At 47.7% G+C, this 26341-nt stretch overlaps 1 protein-coding gene across 3 annotated transcripts in view; it reads right to left on the reverse strand.

Annotated features, from left to right (window-relative positions):
- TBC1D5 (TBC1 domain family member 5) overlaps window positions 1–26341 on the reverse strand; it is a 538071-nt gene that overhangs the window by 1922 nt on the left and 509808 nt on the right. For all 3 annotated transcript variants that reach the window (XM_060011527.1, XM_060011525.1, XM_060011526.1), the window contains 3 exons: window positions 20787–20886; window positions 6185–6264; window positions 5237–5371 (listed from right to left, as the gene is read on the reverse strand). In XM_060011527.1, coding sequence (XP_059867510.1) covers window positions 5237–5371; window positions 6185–6264; window positions 20787–20886 — 315 coding nt within the window. The remainder of the gene's footprint in view (window positions 1–5236; window positions 5372–6184; window positions 6265–20786; window positions 20887–26341) is intronic.

Below are 26341 nucleotides of genomic sequence, written 5' to 3' on the forward strand. Positions count from 1 at the left end.
GTCCCCCCGGAAAGACGCAGGGAGGCCCCTCTGATGGGAGCTGTGGGCCTGGGGAGCGGAGCACACGGCCCGCGGCCCTGCCCTGCTCATCACCCTCCTCCTGGGGTGCCAGCTTTCCCATGTGAGGGGGCGTGGGGTGAGGACAGCGTGTCCGTCCTCACCCCCGCCCTCGGGTGTGGCCGCCACGCAGTGAGTGACGCGCCCAGATGGTTATGAGGCCACAGGCTGGCTCCCCAGTGTGCCCCCCACCGCCCATCTGCAGTGATGCTACTACCGCCTGCAAGGGGGCTGCAGGGGGAGCCCAGTGTGTTCCATCTCCTCACATCTCACAGCCGGCTCATCCTGGCTGAGCGCCGGGGGTCTCCCAGGACAATGCAGGGGGCTGGGAGCTTCTACAGACACAGAAACCCGGAATGGTCCTTTGCAAAAAGTATAGAGACGCAATGGCTTTACTCTACAATTATTTTCCTTTCTTTCTGAGTAATTATGTGTTTTGTTTTTAACAAAAACAGCTGACATCCAAGGATACTGGTCAAGGTTTTGGGTTAAGATCAGAGAAGCTCCTGCCAGCCCTGGGATGAAAGTAAAGCCACAGTCTGACCAGGGATGTTCCAGCCTGGCAGGAAGAGCCCTTGCCCACGGCCAACTAAGCCAATGTAGTGGCCACACCTGCTGCCTGCCCCGCCCGCCTACTCTCCCCGAGGGGTGGAGGGAATTGGGGCAGGGCCTGAGGTCTAAGGAGGGGTACAGAGCCCCCCGGGGACCTCTGGCTCCAGCATGGCCAAGACCACTTTTGGGCTATGGGCAGAGACTGGACAGAGAGTCAGCAACACTCCTCAGGGTATCTGGGTGTGACTGACAGGCCCCCTCTGAATTTCATGTTCTCCTGAGTGACATGCGGGCCAGTGGATAAATAATGGCTCAGGTGTCTCCCCCTCTGACAATTTGCCTACTTTTAAGAGATTTAATCGGAGAACAGGAACGGAATGGCATTAAAGATGCCAGTGCTGAGACACAGCAGGCCTCAAGTTGTAAAGCTGTTTATAGCCTGTCAACACAGCAATTCTTACAAAACGGAAGAGACATGCAGCACATGGCCCTGCAGTAGAAGGGGATGTGATCCCTAATGGCACTAGGGCAGTTTGGTGAGACAGATGGCCCTTTCTCATCCCATTACTGCCCTCTGTGAGGTGGTCAGGGCCAGGGGGCCTCAGGGGAGGGTGTCCCCCCACGTCCATGCCCGCGGGTGCACGTCAGGCCTTGGCTTTGGCCTCCCACCCCCAGACTGCAGGTGCTTTGTTCGCGTGACTGCTGTGCTGAGCTATAAGCCGCGAGAACCTTGACCTCCCACCCCACTCAGGAGCTTATCTGAGGTTGACAACAGAGCAAGGACGGTCCTATTTTCAGAGCCGTGTCTCTACTGCAGAAATGCCAAGATAACCTATCCGCCTTCAGCATACAGTGAGGACATGGGCAGGACTTGAAGAGGAGAAACACCTGTAACATGTTTTAGCCTGTGACTAGAAGGAAAGATGGTTCCTACCATCACTAATTATCTGGCTTGTTTCTGGAAAAGCAGTGGAGTCAAGTTATAAACGGTGAGTGACGCCGCCCTCCCCCCAGTTTCCGGATAAAGCCATGACTGGCCCAGACAAGGCACGTTAGAACTGCCAGGGCTTCTGCAACCAACTTTTCTTCTTACCCCACTGCACCATTATCTTACGAACCAAGAACTGAAACCCAGGTCAGAGGCCTGGAGACTTGGCCGACATCACAAGCAGATGAAAACACCCCATTCTTCTGGATTCCCACCTAGAATTTTTTTCTAGACCCAAGTAAGCTTTCTCTCTGGATTTCCATAGCAATCTCAGCTACCACCTGGTGCTGTTTCTATCCTTTACAGAAACTTTGTAATTTCCCAGGTCGGTCTTCTCTTTCTGCCAAACACAGGCATGTGTCACACGATATAAAAAGTTTCTCAACATGTCAGTCCTGCCTACAGCTGGCCAGCACGGCCACCTTCCCCGCCCTGCCAGCCCACCACTCCTGTTGCTCAGATTGATTTAGGATCGCAGTGGAAGCAGGTGCCGTTCAACAGGAATGGTCCGCGCACGCTGATGAAATGTCCCCTCTCTGTGCTGTCCAGGCAGGCAGCCCTACTCACATGAGGATACTGAGCGCTGGAGAGGCACCCAGTGTGACTGAGGAACTGAATTAACTTTGAATTCCCTTTGATCCTGATGAATTTAAATTGAATTTTAAGTAGACACCTGTGGCTAGTGGCTACTGCATTAGCCCCCCGCAGTTCTGGACCACAGATAAAAATATGGGACCAAAGACCAGGGAGGCAGGTGACACGGGCTGATGGACTGATGAATCAAGGGTCCTCCAAGTCCCTCCTTCTGCTGTGGTGGATTTGAGTGAAGTTCATCCAAAACCTCCCAAAGATTCACAAAGGAGTGTGTGAAGGACAGACTGTGGAAGGGAGGGACTGAATGAGGCTCTTTTCACTCTGCAGAATACAATTTCCAGGACTTCCCTGGTGGCGCCATGGTTAAGAATCCGCCTGCCAGTGCAGGGGACACGGGTTCCATCCCTGGTCCGGGAAGATCCCACATGCCGCGGAGCAACTAAGCCCATGCGCCACAACTACTGAGCCTGCGCTCTAGAGCCCGCGAGCCACAACTACCGAAGCCCGTGCGCCTGGAGCCCGTGCTCCGCAACAAGAGAAGCCACTGCAATGAGAAGCCCGCGCACCACAACGAAGAGTACCTCCCCCCCCGCCCCCCCGCTCACCGCAACTAGAGAAAGCCCGCGCGCAGCAATGAAGACCCAACACAGCCAAAAATAAACTAATTTAAAAAGAGAAAAAAAGAACACAATTTCCCCTCTGCTGTTGGCAGAGCTCGAGAGATGTGTAATCAGAGGGAAAGAAGAGCCACATCTCTACCAGCTTCCCAGGGGGGAGAGGGGTGCGTGCACTGCCACAAAGGACGAGCCCTTTTATGTTTTGTTTTGTGTGTGTGGGGGTGTTTTTTTTTTTTTTTTGGTACGCGGGCCTGGGCCTCTCACTGCTGTGGCCTCTCCCGTTGCGGAGCACAGGCTCCGGACGCGCAGGCTCAGCGGCCATGGCTCATGGGCCCAACCGCTCCGTGGCATGTGGTATCTTCCTGGACCGGGGCACGAACCCATGTCCCCTGCATCAGCAGACGGACTCTCAACCACTGCACCACCAGGGAAGCCCAGAAGAGCCCTTTTAAGTCCCTGGTGGGGAGGGGCACTGGCAGGGGGACCGAGTCCTCTGCTCCACAGTGGGGTGAGCCCAGTTCTCTGCAGGAACGAGGGCCTATCACACTGCACTGCCCTTCCCGGCTCACGGCCAGCTCATGTGGAGGCTGCACTGGGTCCACCGGGGCTGCGCTGGCAACTGGTAGGTTCTTACAAATCTGAAAACTGGGAAGGACGATTACAAAGTATACTCAAGAAGTTTTCAATTAGCAAATTTGTTAGTGTTCTTCAAAGCTCTTTTTCTGTGGTATTTTTAGACATTCAACTAAAAAAAATATCACGCTAAATTTTAAAATAAAATTGTCGAATAAAAATGGCCGGGGGGTGGGCCTAAGCTCAATAATATGTGAATAAATAACTAATTATTGAAAATTAAACATCTGGGCATGGAAGGGGAATCTGGAGGAACTAATCGAGGCAAGCTTGCGATGTTACTGTTGGATTCATGTGGCTTTAAAATGCAGACTCAAAATGCTCTCTGAAAATTCCCTTCTAAAGCTGGATGAAACGGACCACACAGGCTTCTCTTCTGGAAGAGTACTCTTAAAACTGAAAAAGTCCCATTCTAAGATGTCATTTTGCTTCTTTAAAGTCATAAAAAATATACAATTTACAAGCATCTGGATGCTAGTTTTTGAGAAAGTAACTTAGACGAGGGCTAATGGGAGATTTTCAAGATGAAACTCTGCACACCATTTTAACAAGAATATTATTAGGAATGTTTAGTCCCATCAGATCACATGCCGGGAGGCAGCGTGGTGGAGCTGGAAGCTGACTGAACTGGGACAGGGGTTCAGAAAACAATTCCTCACTGGTAAAATGAGCAGGTGTTTCTTCGATCCTTCCTAACTGGAAAATTCTGGGATTCTATGTTAGAACAAATTACACACCATGCTGACACCCAAGAGCGCAGGTCAGCAAATGACAGCTCGTGGGCCAAATCCAGCCTGTGGCCTGTTTTTGTGTGGCTCTCAAGCTGAGAATGGCTTATGTATACATATATATATTTTTAATTTTTATTTTATATTGGGGTATAGTTGATTAGCGATGTTGTGTTAGTTTCAGGTGTACAGCAAAGTGATTCAGTTATACATATACATGTATCTATTCTTTTTCAAATTCTTTTCCCATTTAGGTTATTACAGAATATTGAGCAGAGTTCCCTGTGCTATACAGGAGGTCCTTGTTGGTTATCTATTTTATATATAGTAGTGTGTATATGTTAATCCCAAACTCCTAATTTATCCCTCTCCCCCAACCTTCTTCACTCAGTAACCGTAAGTTTGTTCTCCAAGTCTGTGAGTCTGTTTCTGTTTTGTAAATTTTAAAGGGCTGTAAAAACAAGCAAGCTAGCGCACCAAATACAAAAACAGATATGTGACAGAGACCACATGTGGCCTGAAAATCCTAAAATATTTACTCTCTGGCCCTTTACAGAAAAAAATTGCTGACCTATGTGGCTTAGAGGATGGACATTGAGAAGTCCTTCCCCGTGAAGGCCAAAAAGGTTCCAGGCCAGTGAAGTACACTCAAGACAGCATTAGGAAAGCATGGACAGTACTTCTTGTGCTAAAGGGGAATGGAGGCATCGGCCGAAGGCAACTGACCAATAACTGAGGCAGAGATCCGGCTTTCTAACACCGCACGGTGGGACTGGCAGGAGGCTCAGGCCGAAGCTGCTGCATACAGGTGTGTAGGCTGTGCACTGCACAACTCCAGGAGACGCTAGTCTATTCTGAAGGGCACTGCCCAGGGCACTGGAGTACACAACTTGCACAGCTGGGTACATCACCCCTGGCTTAGGTCACCTGTATTTTACAGTTGAACTTCACACATGGTCACGTGAAGTAACTTTGGTGGACTCGTGTTATCCATAGTTTGAATGTGTGTGCATCCCCCGCCCCCTTCCTTCTCAGGCTGATGTGACAGTGTTCTCAGGCGCCTGTACCTGCTTGGTGGCCCTGGGCAGGTGACCCTGGCCGCTGGAGCAGTAGTGGTCGTCTGAGATGGTGATCTGCTCGTTCTCCTCGGCTTCCAGCTGGCTCTGGTTGAAACGCAGGGAACCTTTTAGAATGTCTTTGATCTGTTTTCAAAGAAGAAGAAAATCCATGAGAAAGATGAATGAGTTTGGTTTTAAATGTCAGCTGAACCTCGAATACATCTGAATCAGACTTGTCATTGACGGTTCTTTTATAGTGTGGATATGAATTTATGAACATCAGAAAGAACAGGAGAAAAAATCCAGCTCTATATCAAAACCGCTGACTTATGAACGACCAAGGAAGACGCCACAGCCTGAATGGCCAGGTTCTCACAGGCGCGGATGGGCTGTCATGCCCTTGGTGGTTATCCTAGAGCAGGAAGCACCGCGTGCCCTCACACCCGGCTCCACGGAACAGCCCTCAGCCTCTGAAGGGGCCCACCCACCCCAGCTGGGGGCTAATAACGCAGGCCGCGTCTCTTCACTGACATTTCTGTTCCATTCGGTCCTTCAAGGGTCGAGTCACTGCGGCCCTTGAGGGGCTGAGGCCTGTTATAGGAGGTGGTCATTTACGCCTTGTGCTCCCAGGACATTCGTGATGAGTGACTGGACTTGAGCGGTCACACACCGCTCACACACCACAGCAGCTTCGATAAGGAGCAAACGGAACAGCTTTGCTACGAGGAAGGGGCAGGGGTGGGAAATGAGAAACCAGTCTGGGCTGCAGGCTGGTCAGACGTAATTGCTGGGCGGAGCAGGGCCGTGAGCAGGTAGAGTCAGGAGGGTTCTGTCTGGGAGGAGATGCAGGGCCAGGGGACACTTGCTCTGACGTCACGGTACCCGTGCCCTGGTGACCTCCCCAACAGGCACTGCAAGGGTGGCCTGTGTGACACAAAGTCAGAGCAATGGACATACCTGCTTTAGTCCTGCCAGGGAAACCAGAATTTGATCTTCTTTTTCCAAATTTTCTTGTAGTATCACTTCTTGAATATTTACTGAAAATAGAAGAATGACATTTTGTAACTAGTGGCCTGGGTGTAACTTATCTGCTGTCACACCATCACTTCAGACAAGCTGGGGAAGGCTTCTGCCAAGTTTCACAGCAACTCTTCCCACCAAGGACGCTCTGCCCATCTAGAGATGGGGCAGGTGCCGGGCACAGCGCGGGGGCACTGAGCCTGGTACACACAGCCTCCCCCAACATCCCACAGATGCGCTCTCATGGTGACAGACGTGTCTTACTCCTCCAGAGGGCCCAGGGCGCCCCTTGCTGACCTAAGACGTGGTGAACAGCGTGGAGCGTTCATCCAGCCTCTGGGAGGAGGTGTTTCCGCTGGGCTTCCTACACTTCAAAGAGTTCAATGCTGTTACCTCACCCCTCTCGCTAAATAAAGACCAGGTCCTCCCAGGTGACGTACATTAAAGACACCATCTTTAAAAAATGTAAACAGTACGGTATGTTGTCAATTCAACATAATGTTAAAAATAAAAGAACAAGCTCACGGAGTCAGCAACACCTAACCCAGGGTCTTCACAGGAACTGCTTCCCTATGCCCTGCAGGAGGCTTGGCCTCTGCTGGAGAGGCCTTCAGCCAGACCTGATCTGAGGACTCGCCAAGCTGAGCTGACCACCAAGGGCTTCAGCAAGCAGGGGACCTCGGCCTTCCCAGGGGACCGCGTGCCTGAGGGATGCACCCAGCCCTGCTGGGGACGGCGGCTTCCGAGGAGGGGATTCTCGGGGGAGTGCAGGAGTGGAAGCCCCCTCCCCAGCGCTACGCAGGAGACTGTGTTCGGGGGTGGGGGGTGGGGGGGGCGGGGAATTGAAACACATTTTTACAAAGATACCATCCAAGCACCACACTGAGAATCGCTGCAGTAAGCAGGCTCACCCTCTGTTAACACCTGCTTCCTTATTTCCCGGCCCTTAACAATACCCTACTTACAAGGCCTCACAAGTCATGTTCTCAGTCATTCACTCCACCAAGCTGGTCCAGTCTCTGCGCAGGGCTCCTCTGCTCTGTGCCCGGCCCCCGCAGGCCCGAGGCGGGAGAGGCGGGGCCCGCATCCTGCCTGCCCCGGGGCCTGGAGGCTCTGTCCGCAGAGCCCTGCCGACCCGCTCCCCTCAGGGGTCCACCCTCGGCTCCCCCGCGGCCTCCTTGGAGCAGAGCCAAGCGGCCCAGGCCACCCTCTGGTCTCCCACCACCAGCTCTTCTACTGCCTCGACAATAAGCCCTGTCACACCCGACGTTAGCACAGGCGTCTGCTGGCTTATCTGTGGTCCATCACCCCCAGCAGGGTCTGGCTCAGGACTACACCCCCAGCCCTCAGCAGAATGGCTGGCGCATTTCAGGTGCACGGTAAGTATTGACTGACCGACCGACTGAACAAACATGGAAAAACATCCTTGGAACCTGCGCTGCAGAACACTGCTATCCTCAATACTTCCAAAAAGTAGTTCCAGCAAGGGGCAAGGCGAAGACTGGTACTATCCACACGAGTCCAGCCAGTTGATTAGAACCTTCGCTGAGAATAAATCTCCGGACCATACTGACAAGTCCTCTTACAGACGGCAGCAGACAAACAGCAGCCTTAACTTATTCAGAAAATGTGACTGCAGCCTCTGGCTAACACAAAGGCCTGCTTCAGAACAAGAGAGCAAGATGAATGGGAATGGAATAATAGATATAATTAGAGAGGGAATGTTTCTGGTTTCCTTAAAAGCCTGTAACAATTTGTTCTCTCTCAATTAAAACAACAACAACAACAACAAACCCATCATAAAATCCACTCAACAGGACACTAACGACAACCAACTGCAGAAGACTGACCAGAGAGACAGTTCTGTAGGTCTTTGGGAGGACTGAGAAGGGTTGCCTTTCAGGGTTGCCTCAGGACTGCTTGGTTTTTTGTTTTTTTTTTTTAACCATATAATTTTATTTATTTAAAATTCTGGAAAATTCAAAGTAATTTATGGTTACAGAAAGTAGGTCAGTGTATGCCTGGGGTCAGTGGGTGGGGGAGGGGTGAGAGGAGGAATTACCAAGGAGCACACTTGTCAATGAAACATGAACAGAATGGAAGTATACCACTTCCAGGATGGAAATGTAAGGCCTATTCAGAACTCCTCCATTCTCTCTCCTCCCTTCTAGCTATCTGGAACCCATGACAACTTACTACCCCAACTATAGATGAAAACAAGGACCTGGAGGATAGTGTATCCCTGAATGGCCAAATGAAATAGAGGCTCAACGTTTACCGTGAACACTCCCTCAGACTACTATGTGGGAGGAAAGTAAACTTTAGCCTCCTTTAAGGCACTGAATTATTGTTGGATCTTTTTGTTAGAGTAGCCTAGCCTTATTGTATCAAATATTTATTGAATTTTAAATTTCAATGACATTTCTTTTTTAACTTGAGGAATTCTCTTTCAAATCTTCTAGGCATTTTTTTTTTAATCAACGTCTTTATTGGAGTATAATTGCTTTACAATGGTGTGTTAGTTTCTGCTTTATAAAAAAGTGAATCAGTTTTAAGGCAGAGCTCGGGGCCCAGGGCTGCCTAGGCGGTTTGGCTGGGCGGTGGCCCTGCCCCCACTGAGCCGCTAGGGGGCAGATCCCCAGCTCTGGCCGTGGAGGCGGAGGCAGCAGGGGAGAGCTCCCAGGGCCCGGGAGGAAGCTCAGCCAGCGGATGCAGGGGCACCGGGACAGCCAGAGGAAGCCAGGGGGGTTCTCCCGTCCAAGGAAGTAATGGAGGCCGCACCTGGCAAGTCGGGGGCCAGGAAGAGAGGCGATCTGTAGAGAGCAACTGTGATAGGTTATGTCCTGCCCTGCAGGACCTTTGTCTCCTGTTGCCTCTTGGAGAGTTTGCTGTGGAACATCGCACGGAGCCAAAGGGCTTGGCCAGACTGCCTGTCTCCAACGTAGTGGTGGGACCCACGGTTGGCAGCCGTAAGGACCACAGGCCTTGGCTGACAGGGCTGTCAGTGGCTCCAGTGGGGACAGAGGCCTAGAAAGATGTGGGAACAGAGCCTTCTTTAGAGGCCGGCAAGGACCCGGAGGGCACTCAGGGGCCCTTCCTCAAATAACAGAGGGACACGTGAGACAGACCAGAATCCTGACGCCACCCGGGCAGGAAGAAGAGACAGAGCGGGGAAACGAACTGTGGGCCTTGGTCCAGACAAGGTGGTTAACCGGTAGGAAATGGAGTTGCCTCTAACTGGCAAGTGTTTAGGCTTCCGACGGCCGTTGGTGGGACTGGAACTTCAGGGCGAGATTTCTGCACACCCGAGTTTAAGTATATAGATTTACTCTCCCACTGCAGACCTGAGGCCGTACCACATCACACTGGCCGTGCGGGCCGAAAATCCCATGAACCAAGAAGGCCTAGCCACGCTCTCGTGGATGCCCTGCTTTGCTGTGAGCCTCCCATGGCCCGTATACTCCGGAGGGGTAGTGGTGATGCTGGCAGGGCGGGCTGGGGAAGCAGAGGGCAGGAGCGCGTCGGGAAACCCTGGTCCTTCAGGCCTAAGTGGGGATACGCTCCCTGTTTCTCAAGGCCCCTCCCTTCCTGTGCTTTCCTTTGCTGAGACGCCAGCAGCCACAGCCTAGATGCTCACGGCCGCCGCACCGTCTCTCAGGTCTAAAGAGGTGGTGGGGCTGCTTGGGGGGGGGACCCCAACCCCACCCTCCAACCCCTCCTCACCGACGGGTCCCAGAGGTTGCGGTGCGCCCTCCCTCGCCGCCAGCGGTGGTCACGTGACACCGCGGTAGCCCAAGAGCTGTAAGGGGAGCCCGCGGAGGGAGCCTCTGTAAAGCTCCCCACGGGGACTGGCTCCGTCTGTGCCTTTGGGGCCTTTACGTTCCCCACTCGTGCTGCCTGAAAGGCTGGCAGGAACCCTGCAGGTCACCTCGCAAGCACCTGGGTGAGGGTCACCGCCCAGCGCTGTGGGCGTGGCCCCAGCACATCCCGGAGCTGCCATACCTGCTCCCAGGGCCTGCCTCTGGGCTGCTTTGACTTAAGAAAAAATAAATAACCTGGTGTGTCTATTCTACTGTTAATGTGAGTAGCGGCTGTAATCGTGTCAAAGGACTACAAACTGGGTGGTTTAAAACAAAAGAAATGTATTCTCGTTCCGGACTACAAACTGGGTGGTTTAAAACAAAAGAAATGTATTCTCGTTCCAGAGGTGCTAAGTCAAAGCCAAGGTGCCGGTGGGGCCTCACTCCCTGCAGGCTGGAGAGAAGTGTTCTTTCCTGCCTCCTCCCGGCTTCGTCTCAACTCCATGACACTTGTCAAGACCCTCTTTCCAAATAAGGTCACATTCACGGGTTCCGGGTGAACATGAATTGGGGGGAACACTTCTCGACTCAGTACAGCAGCCACGCTGCCCACCTGTCACACAGGATCAAAGTCATCCAGTTCCTCTAATGAAAGGGGACCAAGGTCAAGGGCGCACCTGGGAGGACAGGAGCCCCGAGCCTTGGTGTCCTCAGCAGTGCACTCCCACCCAACAGCTCTCCAGCCTGGTTCTTTGGATTGGATCAAAGTTCACCTTTTTGAAGGGGATGAAAACCAGGAGCTTCTCCCCTGAAAACCCACATAAAATGACATAAAATGTTCACTTAATTTTAAGGCTAAACCTCTCCTGTAATCAACGGAGCTGACTAGCTGTGCAATCCAGGGTACAGAAATCCAAGTCAAAACAAAAGGGCACCTACAGAGGCTGCTAGGTGTCCTGAATACAAGAATTTTTATTTACCTCACAAAGTACTGACCGTGTAAATCCTTTGCCTAGCCACTTCCACTATATACTGATTCAAGGCAGCATTTACAACCATTTTAGTAATATAGAACTTCTCAGTCACAAATGCACTGCATGTAAAAATAGAAAAACATAACGGTCTCTTTTCATACCTTATAATATTGAAGGCAGAAATGTGAAATGTTTAAATTTTCAATGTAGTGCACATTTTTCCTTCTAGTAAGAGGCAGAATAATATAAATGATGATATAAAGGTTCTTTCTTTTTGTTTCTGTGTAGAAGGAAGGTTATGTTCTTTATAATCTCCTTCTATTTAAGCATTACCTATTAAAGATGTTGGGGCACTGAAACTAAAGGGGAAAACCTCACAAAACTAACTGCTTCTGTGGAAATTACACAAAAATCTCATCAACGTCACAATCCCATGGGGTCTCCACTACTTTTAATGAAATGTCAATGCCGCAAAAAATGGGTCTCTCTCTCTAAGGATAATGGAAATGGCACACGAACTACTTTTTCAATTTCCTAAAATTCTTTTCAATGCTAAAATAAAAGTGTTTTCATCTATATGCCGGGTACAAAGATAACAGAAGCCTATATTGTTAAGAAGGGCAGGAAAAGGGGACAAAAGGAGAACTCACATCTGTCTACAGAGGAGGTGAAACTGGGTGGGTCATTTAACCTCCTTGTGCCTGAGGGGTAATAACAGACCTTTCCCCAGAGGATTAGTGTGAAGCATAAACAAACAGCACAGCACCCAGGCCACTGCAGAAGCTCAACCCCCGGGAGCTTCCATGTCTACACAGCCACCTGACCTCATCTGACTATCCCAACAACCCTTCTGGATGAGGGCCATCATCCTATCATAGAAATGGGAGCCCAGCTGAGAAATGCCAGGTCTCTTATGTGAGGTCCCATGACTGGACAGAGCTAGGATCAGATTCCGGATTCGCTGGACTCCTGAGCCCTCCTGACACACACGATTTATGCATATGGCACTGATGGGGAAGCTGGAGATACGAAAAGGCACAGGATGGAGTCCTGGCAGTGACTTGACTGCCTTGAGATGCCAGTGCCCTTTATCTGGTGGTGGAACTGACCTAAGGGAGGTCAGCCAGCGGCAGGAAGTCACCTTCCGCTTCTCCCAGAGAAGTGAACACCAATCACTTCTCCCAGAGCTTTCCAGAGCACTGGAGTGGTCATCCAACAGCCTGGACTTTGATGACCCTGGGCCATGATACTGATGGGTCTGTGTGTCACTAAACCTATCAGTAACATGCGGGTGACACCTGCCTTGAAGGCCAGAGGAGATAATCGAAGTGGTCCGCGTCTATCATGCTGCCTTGCTATGATTATTATTGCTTAGTATGTTGTTGCTGTTGTTGTTTCTTTCACCAGTTCCTTAAATACCCAGATAAGTGGATTCTGCTCCCAGAGGTTCTCTCATCTCTGACAGAGATTTAGTCACCCTGACTTCTGACAATAAGGGACGGCCCCAGAGGAAATACACAGGCTGTTACAAACCAGAGGGGGCACGTGTATGGTTGCCCCAGGGTCACACGCGTCCAGAGAGCGGTGGTGGTTTAAGAAGTGACCATTAGTCAAGGAGGGGGGCAGACCCGTACTTTGTCACTATTGGCTTTGGCTGGGCCATTATTAGCAAAGGGATTTCTGCCCACAGAGGGTGTGCCAGAGTTGTCCAGTCTTGGGAGAAGGCAGGTCTAGGAGAAGACTTGTAGGCGTCAAATTCATCCTTTAATCCGTGGCGTCTATTTCTGGGTGTCCCTGCAATGCCACTCCCCGTCTAGAAGGCCCTTCTCCTCTCCTCCTAACACCACACCCTCCTCCTCTTCAAAGCCCACCTTAAAGCTGTTCAGGCGTCAGTCCTTCCCTCCGCAAGCACCCGCCTGATGGACTCTCCTGCTTCATCTTTCATGCTTGCAACTGTCATCCAGAGATGAGGCTTGAAGACTAAAAGTTCCCTGAAACTGCACAGTTCTGCACGGCAAGTCCTGGACTCCAGGTCTTCTGGTTGCAAATGCGGGTGGTGTGGGTTCACGACATCCCTTGACTTTGAACCCACCATCCCTGCCAATGTTTCTGAGATCACTGGTGCTCCAGGAGGACTGTGCTTGCTTCCTGTGAAGCCACGTGTCACTTTAGGTATTTCTAACGAGGCATATTCTCTGTTGCGCTCTGTCTCCCTACTTTGAAGTTTGGTCCAGTCTTTCCATACACGTTGAGCTCTATTTGAAAAGCGCTCTCCCGCTTCACCCCACCCCAGCCTCCTTCACCCTGAGCCTGTTTCTACATCAGAGAGCAGGTACTTAGGAAATACTGGCTGAATGGCCGATGCGAGGCTTTCCCGCCAACATTAGGGTTGATTTTTATCTCCTGAGGAATAGATGGAGGTGAGAGAGTTCTCAGGGGAAGAATTAAGGGCTACTAATCCGATCAAGCAGATCCTGGATTGGAAAGTGGGAGGGGCGGGTGAAGGGAAGTACAGTCACTGACGGTCTACTGAGGGCCAAGGACTGAGTCCGGGGGCTTGGCGCTCAGTATTTTCTTAAAAAGCAAAAAGCAGATCACACAGAAAATACAATCAAGGGTCCTACTTTGCATCCAGCTGCCAGAATGGCTGAAGACCCTAAACTCAGCACTGGGAGAGGAACAATCCGTAGGAAAACCCAAGGGAAGACTAGGCAAACAACGCGCATTGCACTGAAGCTTAGTCTTCGGGTCAATAAACAGTTCTCCTAAGTGAACTGAGTGTGCTCAGCACAGAGCTCCAAATCTGTACTGGTCTCAACCGTTTCTGATTCTTCTCTCAGGATTTCCCTCCCTGCCGGCCAGAGGCTGGCACAGAAGCACGGCTCTTCAAGGTAAAATCTATCCTGTTCACAATATGGCTGCCACCTTTGGGTCAACCAGAAGAGACTCTGCACATACTTTTCAACTTAAAAGGTCTCTAAGCTCCAGTAAGGGTTAGATGCCTTTGCCAGAATACATATTTCTAAAAATAAAAGCAGAAACACAGCTAGGACCTCAGTAATAGGAAATATCCTGGGGTTTCTGTAACCACCGCGTCTCACTTGGGAGCAATGAGATAGAAGTTTGGCTAAGATTATCCTAAAATAACATCATTTAGTCAGACAAGACCCTTTGAATTGGGTTGAAGATGGATATGTTCTTTGTGAATTGCAGGCCATAAGGTTTTGCCCACCTGGGGACTGGGGACAGTCAAGTGCCACACCTCAGCTGGGAGTGAAACACAGCCATGGCAGGAACACGAGCCTCGTCACCTCCGCCTCGGGGCCCCTCTCCCCACTCACAAGCCCTTAGCTCAGCATGAGACGCTTGTGGTGGCCAAGAAGTCCTTGAGCCTGCGAGCTGTTGGTGGCAAGCCTGTCTCTACTGAGGTGGGGGGAAGGGGGGGACAAGTCTTTTGCTTCCTGGGTCATCGCTGGAGAGGCCGGGGTTAGAGGAGGTGGAAAGGCAGCCTGATATGGAGGTGGGAAGAACAGGTGTTGCAGTCAGACACAGTTTAAGAAAGACAGAGGATTTAGGAATGATCTTCAAAAGAGAAAGAGAGTGAAAGATATTCAGTTTGGAAAAGCATGTGGGAAAATGGAGAGAGCCATAAAATGGAAAACAAAAGGATGCAAGATGAATCGTCCATACTGAGGCCTCGTGATCAGGGATGTGTTCTCTGAGCCAGGAAAGGATAAGGTAGCGTACAGTTGGCTAAGTTTTTCTCAGTAGGTCTAGGGTTGGTGCAAGGAAGATGCTTCCAAGGCTTCTGATAATACAACCGGGGGGAAAATGCCTTCCACAAGACAGCAAGGCTGGAAAGAGGCTGAGAACAGCACTGAATGTCGCCAGGGAGCTTGTGAGCTCTCCACCCACAGAGCTCCTGCACGTGTGCCTGCAGTGTGGGGTTACGGATGCATGACAGCGCTAGCAATACATTAACTGAATCTTGCCCCGACTGCGTAAGTTCTCTTGCCCCTTGCTGCTTGGAGTCTGTCCTGGGCCAGTATCACCAGGTGTCCTGGGAGCTGTTAGAAATGCACATCTTCAGGCCCCGGCTCAGACCTACTGAGTCAAAATCTGCATTTTTAACAAGACCCCCAGGTGAAGTATATCTTATCCTTCTACAGAGGACTATGCTACCCACAATTAAATGCAGTGTTTCAAATTCTTAAAAGAATTACAAGAAGCTTTTATCACAGTGTGGTTGACAGAGGGAAAGCTGTCTGGTGATCACATTTTCCTTCTGTGTTTCTCAAATGTCATTAGTTAACTGCTTGCCGAAAATTTCCAAAGACATCAATTGAACGCTGTTTTTGTAAACATCAGCAAATCAGATGCATAAAGTTCTTGCAGAGGCTAAAAAACTGATTTTCAAAAGTGGCCTCCTCTTACAGCTAATTCTTGCATAAACATTAGGACGAGTACAAAGTCAGTAAGGATGTGTGCCATAAAGCAGCAGATCTGGAGTCCCATTACTGATTCGAGCGTGGCCTCCACAGGGTCATCAGTGGAAGAGAGTCCAAGGCCTGGGATGGGGTCTGGGCCCCTGGCACCAGCGAGCTGTGTGTCACTCATTCTGCCCGGGCCTCGGTTTCCTTATCTGTGAAATGAAGAATGGCCGAGACGGCCTGTTGGGGGTCCACATCTTCAACAGTCTAAGATCCTATGGGCTGCAGAACTCTAATTTCCCTTCATTCATTGCATTTAACCCTCCCATTGTCTGTGTGAACCACCAATGAAAGGGCAAGCTGGCGGAAACTAGTGTAAATACCAAACAGATGAGGGGAAACACCTCCCCTGGGAGCAGGCAGGGCGATCAGCAGCCCAGCTGCTCACAGATCAGAGAAGTGCAGGCAGCTCAGCCACGTGCAATTAAATTACCTGTGAACGACGGCAAACCTAAAAATAGCCTGACTCAGCCAGGAGGTTCCTGCTGTCAATGGTTTTCAGCTCAACTGTCAGAAGTGACTATAGCAACAGAAAAATTAACATGTGAAAAAGTCTTCTAAAGTTGACAGGAAAAGTTTAGATTTAATAAAACACAGATTTTCACTTCCTGTCTCTAAATCTTTGAATTCACATAGCTCACTTATGTGGAGGTAATGAAATGGGAATTTTGGTAGAGTTTTGAGAAGACAAATACTTTTTCAGTGTTGGCTTCTAGAACTATAAGGAAATAACTGCTAACCAGTCAATTTTATTACCTCTACAATTAAAGGACCATTTAAACAAATGCCTTTATTTAATTTTTAACTGAGATGCTTTTCTCTGTATTTGTTGTTATAAAAATAGCCTTCAACTGTACTTGACATTTTAAGATATTATTTCCTGTCTGATGATAACATAGGCTGATATGGCATTCTCTTGAAATGAAAGGAATTTAGTGAAAATAATTAACATTAGAAAAGGGTGCAGAGCAGTAACTCCCAGGATGAGTATGTGAGGCCGCTCTCACGGCCCTCGGGAGGCTCATGCCACGGTGGCCTGCAGACGCACCACTGGGCTCTGACAAAGCTGCTTTTGCTCAAAGAGCTCACACACCTAATCTGAGGACCAGCAGATCCAAAAATCCAGCATCTTTTGGCATGATTTGATGGAGGAATATTCGAGTAGGTTTGGGGAAGTGTGGTACTGTTCCCAGCTCTCCCGCTAACTAGCGGCGGGGCCCGAGACCGGTCGCTACTCAGCTCTTTGGTCATGGGCTGGCTGAGTTTCCCAGGCTCGTCCACCAGAAGGGACAGTTAAGAGTTAAGGGGAAAGAGGGGAGGATTTGTGCTGAAAACCCAGCCTGTGCTGGGCTTTAAAAACATACTAGTCTTGGCAACCAACTGGCAAGAGATTGATCTTTGTATCTCCATTTTATATATGTAGACGCGGTCATAAGCACGCTGATCTCACAGGTGACGGAGCCTGGTTTCAACCCTGTGTCTGTCTGATGCCCACGAGGCTGTCTCTCCTTCTCAGGTACCACTGTAGCCGCTCTTACAGCTGACTCTTGCCTGCAGTGTAGACTGACCCCCAGGTGCTAGTTATACGCACTTAAGGCATCTACAGATTTTCCAAGCATAGAAGACTAGGTCCCTTAGAAAGTCCCTCTATAATCTTCCTTTCACTCAGGCCACCACTGTTAATGGTTACTTTCACATCAAATATATTCTATTGTGCCACCTGCTGTTTTCACTTCATAATATATTATGAACATCTCCTTATGTTAATAAATATTTTAATCTTTATAAAGATTGCATTACTATATTATAATCAATCACGTAGTCATGGATTTTTCACTTGTGCCTATTTTTGAACTACTTTAATAATCAGGAAAAACAGAAAAGGTCATATGGAAAAAATACTAGGGTATTAAAGTCATTTTTAAAGGATATAATTTAAAAAGTAGATCAAGAGCTTCACCTCAATTAATCTTTGTGTTTTCCTCAAATTTTTGCTTACAGTCAAAACTGCCTACAACCCGGGAACACCCTTTAGTAAACCAGCGTTATATATGCAGATGAAATAAAATGCATCTGCAGCCCCCAGGGCCACGAATTCTCTGTTGCAACCCTCAACCCTACCGTAAAAATGCAGTCGTGCTATCTGTATGGCAAAAAGAAGTCGACAGCCATGTGAAGGGATTCTGGCTGAAAGTGAAACATATACACAAAAACAAATCTAGTTTTGTGGTGCGCTGAAAATTCACAGCTGGGTATGGGCTTTTCTTTAATTAAAGTGCTTCCCTCTCCCATGCATTGAGAAAATGCTCTTCTGGTGCTGACTGAAAGAACAAAAATCAGAGCAAAAGCTCTTTGAAAATTCTGAGGCTTAAGTAAAGTTGCTTTAAAAGCTGCTATGTGGCCCCAACAACTTGGAAATATCCTACTCTAGGATTTTGCTAGAGTTCCAGTACATCTTTTCAGTCACTTCTTTGTTCTCCTACTTTGGTCAAAACCCAAAATCAAGTAACACGAAGGTCACCCATTTAGCTGGAGAAGGAAAAAATACACACACGTGCATGTGCACACACACACGCCCACACTTACTTTAAAATTAAAATTATACTTAAATAATTAACTAAAACTAGTTATGTAATACATATCAGTTATTTATACATAAACTACCTCTTCGTTACTTCTTTTTGAAGCATTTTATTTTTTTATTGCAGTATAGTTGCTTCACACGGCTGTGTTAGTTTCTGCTGCGCAGCAAAGCGAATCAGCCATACGTATACACACATCCCCTCTTTTATTTGGATTCCCTTCCCATTTAGGTCACCACAGCGCACTGAGCAGAGTTCCCTGCGCTGTACAGCAGGTTCTCATTAGTTATCTATTTTATACATCGGAGTGTATATATGTCAACCCTAATCTCCCAATTCATCCCACCCCCTTCTTTTTGATGCATTTTAAACTGTGATGCTATAAGATTCATGTAAAATCAATTCTATATGAATTTTAAAAAGTGATCATAAAGAAACATATAAATAGAGCTTTGAAGGGGGTGGAAGCAGGTGTGACGGGGAACGTCTCTTTCTGTGATTACAGATACTACCCTTTTGATCACCTACCGCGGTTTGTCCCGCAGCTTCCCCCTCCTGAGCCCTTTCTCTGGAGGAGGGGTCAAGAGAGCAGAAAGAAGGCGGAGGATAGAACAGGGCCCAGTGAGCGGGAGGCCGCGCGACACTTGGTTCAAGCACCTCTCTGAAGCCATAAGAGAGCGTGTATTACTGGCTCCAGGCCAGTACGTTTTAGGCTACATCCAGACGACAGCCGTGTTAGCCACATGTCATGGACTCAGGACCCAGCAGGCTGGGTGACTGATAGAATCTGAGGTATAAAGTCTATCTTCATCCCTCTTGAGTTTTTTCATTCTTCTAAAAAAGAGGACGGACGGCTGAATTTTGGAGGCAAGTGAGGATTGTGTTCCTGATTCATTATTGAGACCAACTTGCCAGCGCAAAGTCAAGTACAGGAACTTAATTATCTGGATAATTTGGGCACCAGGAATTCACTTTGCCTTTGTCTCCATTACTCGGCTAATTCAAATGATTAGATTTTGCCTGGGCTGTCACTGTTATTCCTACATAAAGTGTTTGTCTATAATAAGCTTCATGTTCTACAAACAACTGCTCCCTGGGTCTAGGAAAACCAAGGACTGAGCTTCAGGGCTGTCTTATACTTACAACAGTTATTTAAACACTCCTTTAAAGGGTGAAAAGTAGGAATTTATACCATATGCTTGTCCATGTGTGAAAGGTTACATAAGATTCTTCATTTTAACATCATTTGTAATGTTAAAAGATTGGCAACATCTTAGATGCTCATTAGTCTGGGGTTAAGTGAATTATGATACAGCCATATAATGAGATTCAGTGCAGGTGTGAAAAAGCACGAGGCCACTCTCTGTATTCATACAGAAGTGCTCTCCATAATACAGTGCTCAACGAGAAATCAAAGTGCAGAGCAGTGTGAGGATTATGCTCTCCTTGCACTCTGAAAGGGTAAGTGCAGGGTTATATTGGTTTGTACAAACATAGTTTATTTCTGAAGGATAAACACGAAACTGATAAAAAATGGCTGTTTTCAATTGTCAAAAATAGGATTGAGCTGTGAAATAGACATGATTTTCACCTGTTTTGTTCACTAGTATTTCTCCAGTGTCTAGAAAAGGGCCTGGCATGTTGCAGGCGCTCAATATTTGTGGAATAAAATGAAGAAAAATTAAAAAAACCAAACAAACATAAAGTCTATCTTCAGCGAAGGCCCCAGAGATGGGCCACGCTCATGGCCCCTGCCAGTGGGAAGAGGCCTTGGTAGGTGCTCTTTGGTTTCCCCTCATAGGTGGGGTACGTCCTGATTTCTCACAGTGCTTGGTATTGCCACTTCTCCACACTCACCAGGCAGCATACTGGCCATTTCCATGAGATTACATGTCCTGTTTTCCTAATTTGCTCCCAAACTACAGATACTAGACACTGGAGAATGGAGAGGGAAAGGATGTCCATGAGTGGGCTGAAAATAACCACAGTATGGATTATAAAAGTTCTGCAAGCAGAATGGAGTTCCTGAAGCAATACACAGGTGGTCCAGCAGAGGCCTCTTCTAATATAAAATACAGAACTTTCGCAAATGTAGAGAATAAGGCCTGAAGACTCTCTCATGTGACATATGGGCAACTCACATATAAACTCAACTTCAAACTAAGACTTCTTCTTCTTTTTTTTTTTAAAGACATTTCTTAAAGTATAGGCACAGTCAGAAGTAAGAAAAGGTCAGGGTCTGGACATGCATTTTGGGCAGGTGGTTAAAAACATATACTTAAAAAAATAACGAAAGCACTGTCAAAATAATCATCACTTGAGTGATGATAGGCAGGTTAGCACAAGAGTAGAGCTGACCATCTGATCTTGAAAGTTCAATATTTCATTTTGGTTTGGGGCAGGGAGATATTTACAAAGGGCAGTGTAGCCGTTAAGAGCTGAAATCTAGAGTCAGACTGCTTGATTTTGAATTTCTCCTCTACTCACTGGGGTTATAATTTGGGGAAACTGTATTAATCTCCGTGCATCAGTTTCTTCATGTGCACAAGGTGGATAGTAACCGTACACCTACTGCAGCTCTGCTGTGTGGGTTACATGAGATAATTCACGTAAAGCGCTCAACACAGGCCCTTGCGGCTGGGCTATTACTGTCGCGACTGTCAGTGTGCCCAGGGCCAAAGTACTTCACTCACCAAGATGAGTGTCCATCACCTTTGCACAGTATTTGCACATGGCATCCAGGTCATTCAACTGTCCTTGAAGGAGGGAAATCTGGGCTTCTAATTCTTCTTCCTAAAATGAAGGGAGCAAAGATATGAAAATGAAAAAAAAAATCAAAGAAAATCCCCAAAGTCTTCCAAATGATCTGAACTGTTAAAGAGCCACAGTGTCTTTTCAGCCCTAGACAGAACAAAAGAAAGCAACAAATAAACAACAGAAACCCACTACTGCCACCACCACCAAACCAGAGTAAGGGTAAAGTGGAGGTTTAAAAAAATCTGGACTTGGGCTTCCCTGGTGGCGCAGTGGTTGAGAGTCCGCCTGCCGATGCAGGGGACACGGGTTCGTGCCCCGGTCCGGGAAGATCCCACACGCCGCGGAGCGGCTGGGCCCATGAGCCATGGCCGCTGAGCCTGCGCGTCCGGAGCCTGTGCCCCACGATGGGAGAGGCCACAACAGTGAGAGGCCCGCGTACCGCCAAAAAAAAAAAAAAAAAAAAAAAAATCTGGACTTCTCCTAATTGAATGCCAGCTTTGCGCCACGTGTCAATGTTTACCCATACAACCTTGTATTACAGAAGTACATAAAATATCTTCAGTAACTGTGGAGACACACAAATTGAGAGAGTAAATGGGATTTCAGTGGACCCTACTCCTTAGGCAGCTGGTACAAGACCATTACATTTTCTCACACACATTTGAGAAACCAAAGATTTCCATTTGTTTCAGACAAATCTCATCATTTTCTAGACAATGGTAATCTCTTAAAATGTGAGATTTCCCAAAGCACTTGGGAAAGTTCTGTCCCCACAGCCCATAATTAGCTGCTCTTAACGTTTCCTCTCTTGGTAGGATACTAGAGGATTGTATTTATTTGACTGTTTCCAGGAAAAAAAATACTCTGGGTGGGATAATTATCTAAATGGTAAAAGACAATCTAACTGTAACAAAAGGATAAAATGTGGGTTTTGGGGTTTTTTTTTTTTTTTTAAGAAAAAAAGGAATACATGCAAAAAAGTTCCCAAGGAAATTTCAAAGATTAAGGGAGTTTTTCTCAGAGAAAGAGTAATCCTCAAAGCTGGAGGAGGCTAGCAAATTGATTTTCGAGTGTTAGACACTTTTCTTTTCACATTAAGAATCCTCTGTGTCATCAAAAAAAAGGGAAGAGAAACCTCCCAAGAGATACTTTTTCTTAGAGACTGAATATAATTTGACACATAGATGGAAATTAACAGTTGAAAAGGTTACTTGTAGGTGTACCCCATTTAAGCAATACACACAGGCAGCACTGAAAAGCACTGTCTTTAACGGCTGCCTGGAGGCTGAGCCCTTAGGAATATGCATTTAAAGGCCTGACGCAGAAAACAGACACAGCCATAGCTCTAAAAACAAATTACTGTGAAATGCCCACTGTAGGATTACACAAGCATGAACCATGTACTTTAGACATCCCACAAGGCGAAGCAGCCTCTCTTCTGATGCTCCAGTAAAGACAAATGCAACCAGGAGAAGCTCAGACAGGGAATGATTACTGGGGCCTTGGGCAGGTGGTTTCAGGGCATTCTTCTTCTCCTTTTTCTCCTTTGTGTCTGCACAAACTTGAGTTTCCCCGTTCTATCAGGACCCTAAAGGAATCACAGAAAGAAGGCTACATCTGTGGGTTAACCCTGGTTGTGGTTCGTCTCCAAAGATGGCCACCATCCATTCCTTCCCTCCCTCGATGGACATGCTGTTCCACTCATCAAGAGGTAGTGTCTATTTCTCCTCCCCTCGAATCCTGGCTGGCCTGCCACTTGCCTTGATACAGAGGATGCAGCAGAAGTCAAACTGCTCCAGCTGGGGGCTAGTGTAAGAGGCCTGCCAACTTCTGCTGTCTTCTGCTTGCTCTAGAGGAAGAGGGCTACCATAGTTAGTTGTCAAGAAGCTCAGGCTAGGATACTGAAAGGGAGGAGAGACAAAATGGAGAGAAAGAGGCCACAGGAGAAGCAGTGAGGTTCTAGACACGTGAATGGCGTCTTCCTGGACCCTTCAGCTCCATCTGTCTGAAGCCAGCCAAATGAGTAACCCAGTCAGCATCGCGTGGAACGGAAGAGCAGCCTAACCCAGCCTTGTCCAGATGCCTGACCGGTAAACCTATGAGAAGTAACAATGCCGTTTTGAGGAGCGGGGTTTGGGGGTGGTTTGTTACGTAGCCACAGATAACTGACATGGGGGTGGAATGGGAAGAACACTAGAGTGGTATATGGCACGAGGAAATCTGACTTCTATTCCTGGTCCTGCCATTAACAAGTCATGTCAACTTCAGTAACCCTCTACCCAGTCTGGGCCTAACTCTGGCACCCTCTGGAGAAGGCAGAAGTTATATACTTTGCTCCCAAGGAGTTTACAAGCTTGGAGTTGGAATAGGAAAGGTATATTAACTAGAGGATGAGGGAGAGTACATGAAAGTCTTACAAAGAAATAAGAATAACTGCCCTGGGAATCCTGATCACAGCCTCCTGTCCCTCCTATGGAACAAGTCACCTTTTCAATGTGTCACAGATACAAACCCAACTGGAAGAGTCTCAAACTGTACTGAGGCCAGCTCGTGGAAGTCTTTCGAAAGAAGGGGACCCAGGTATGGCCAGAGTCTGTCCTTGCACTCGGTTACCATTTGGGGTGCTGAGAGCCCGGAATGGACTAAAGGACACCAGGAACGTACCACCTCCTGGCTTAAAAACCTCTTGTCTATTTACTCTATGTATTAGTTTAGTTTGGATTAAGCCATCACTTCTTACAAGATGCAAAAGCCCTTGGGAGCCTTAATCCCCAGCAGTCATTCCTACCTCGATGGATTTATTGTATTCAGTTTATTTTCTTTTTAAAAGCTGGAAGGGAACAAGAGCTGGAGGGGACGCAGGCCTTGCCTGTCGGTGGTGAGGCACTGACAGCTGGAGGGAAGTACGGAGCTCAAGGGGGTCTCTTCCTCCGAACGTGTTACCGTGCTGGTAGGAACATGACTGTAAGGAAAATGGGCTGAGGCTGGCGCCCTCTGAACTGTGCAGTGCACAACCTGAACAAGCGCACGGGGCAGACTCGAGAGCATGGCGGCGGAAGCGTGCGCTGGCTGAGCACACGGGGATATAAGACACAGTCTTCCAGGCGTGCACTTTTGCGTAGGACACTGATGGCAAGTGAAGAGCGTCTTGCTTGCCAAAATCCTGAGTCAACCTCAATACAAATGGAATCTGCTCTGTAGAAAATGGCAGTTTTCATTAATTTAAACCTTTTTTTTTTCCCAAAGGAAAGCTGACACTAAAGCCCAATTATGAGATAAGAGGAGCATTCTGGTTGAAACAGGTTGAGGGGCGCAAGAACCTCTTCCGTTTGAAAGTTTGAAATTCAGTGTATGATCTCTCTCGAGTTTGCTTAATCTTAAAATATTCCTAAGCCCTTCAACAATCACTCAGACTTTATAAATAGAAATGGCATCACTTGGAGGCAAAAGGGTGGCTTGTCATTTATTCTTCACTCTTTCATATAATTACAGATAAAAGAAGAGCCGAGAATCAAGCTTCTAAAATTGTGAGAACTGACTTTCCATTTCTATCTTAGCTTCTCAGGCTCCACAAGCCTCCCGACCAACATGCTTCAGACACTGGCAGCTTTAGTCCATTGTTTTCATTAATGGTCCTCTGTAATCAAAACCAGATGCTTGGCTAATTGCCTTGAGGTTTTACAAAAACAACCGGTTAGTGTCATTTTTATGTATAAATAAGACATGAAGAGAAATGCTTACTATATTTACTTTCACATACATGTTCTGTCACAGGAGGGAGGATGGTGAAACAGGGCGGAATTCAGGGGAAGACACACCTGGGTTTGAATCCTCTTTCTACCAGTTACTGGCTGTGTAATCTTGAACAAGTTGCTTACTTTCTTGGTCCCCTCAGCCCCACTTGGCAGTATTGGTGGGAGGACCAAATGATAACACATGGAGAGTGTCTGGCAAAGAACAGGTACTCCATAAAGGCAATTATTCTTTTTTTAAACATTTTTTTTATCAGGTCAAAACAATAAAATGGATTTTAAATACAGAGGTCTATGATTCACTCTTGGTTTAAAACTTGTATGTGGTCCAGCCCAGAAAGATGAATTAGGGCTTGAGAGCCCATTATTGTCTTAAGTTCTGGATAATGAACTGATGTGTAAGGCAAGAAACGGATGGAGGATTATGAAGTAGGGTGGTGTGCAGACCACGTGTGCAACACACAGCACCAGATGGACCTGGCAGCCCTGCAGAGAAGGACCAAGGATGAGGGCCGTCCCATCAGAAGAGGAAAACAGCCGTCATCTACCCTTTTACAGTGGTTAGAATAGGCCTGACCCTGCGCTTCACGTGCATGAACTCATTTAATCCTCACAATAAACCTACGAGGTAGACCCTCTCATCATGTCCTACATGAAACGTGGTCTCCTCTGTAAGCCACGTTCTCTGGAAGTGATGCCAAGGTTGACAAAGCTGTTTCAGAACCCAAGTCACTTAGCCCACTACTCCTATTTCCCCATGTGTATATATTCTTTCTTATGCTTGATTACTACTAGGACTTACAAGGAATAACCTCGTATCTCAAGTTTCCTTTAAGAGAAATTCACTATTTCCAATGTTAAGTCCTAACCCCAAATGGCTTACTAAATTATTTTCCTTCAAAAACACTCAGGTATGATTGGCTGTGTTCCATTTAGTTTGCGGAATGATTTCTGCTTGGACTGTATCTGGAGAAATGTGTTTTGAATTTGCTTTTTAAAAAGTGGTGCTTCTACCACCATTCACCCCCAGATAGCTGATGCATCATTACACTTCCACTCACATATTATATGTCTCAAGTGTTTAAATTGTTTTATAATATATGGATTATATATATCAATTTTGTTAAATGCTTCAACATCTTTGTGTTCTTTCTGGGTTAATAACAGGATGGGATTTTGCAGTTTATGGTTTATTCATTAATTTTTTCAACAAATATATTCATTTGTATTGTGCTGTCCCTTGTGGGAAATATAATAACAAATGAGACATGTATTCCAACCTCTGCAAATTTAGCAGGAGGTCAGACCTATACATCAAGGCAAGAGGGGGGTCAGGGAAGTTTTGCAGCAGATATGAAAAAAGAAACTTCACAGTTATGGGGAGGGCAGATGGCCTCCACAGAGGTAGAAATGAAGGCAGATTTTCTGGAAGAGGCAGCATTTTTGATGCGTCTTGAAGAAGGGGGACTTGGCTCAGAGGAAACGAAGGAAGATGTTTTAGGAGGCAGGGACCCAGTGAACAAAGGAGTAGAGTCAGAAAAGTTCGGGACACGGGCAAAGAGCCTGTCACTGAGTCGAGGAGGGCGTGGAGCACAGCGGGAGTGGAGGACCGGCAGGAAGGCTCCCCTCCCTCCCTTCCGTCCCTATTATTTCTGCTTCACATACTGAGGTTTTGGGGGCTGGGGCCCAACGTGCGCACTGCGGTGCCCACTGCCCTGACACGCTGCCCTGCTCGTGAT

The sequence above is a fragment of the Delphinus delphis genome, chromosome 4, assembly GCF_949987515.2.
Source record: "Delphinus delphis chromosome 4, mDelDel1.2, whole genome shotgun sequence".
Taxonomy (NCBI): domain Eukaryota; kingdom Metazoa; phylum Chordata; class Mammalia; order Artiodactyla; family Delphinidae; genus Delphinus; species Delphinus delphis.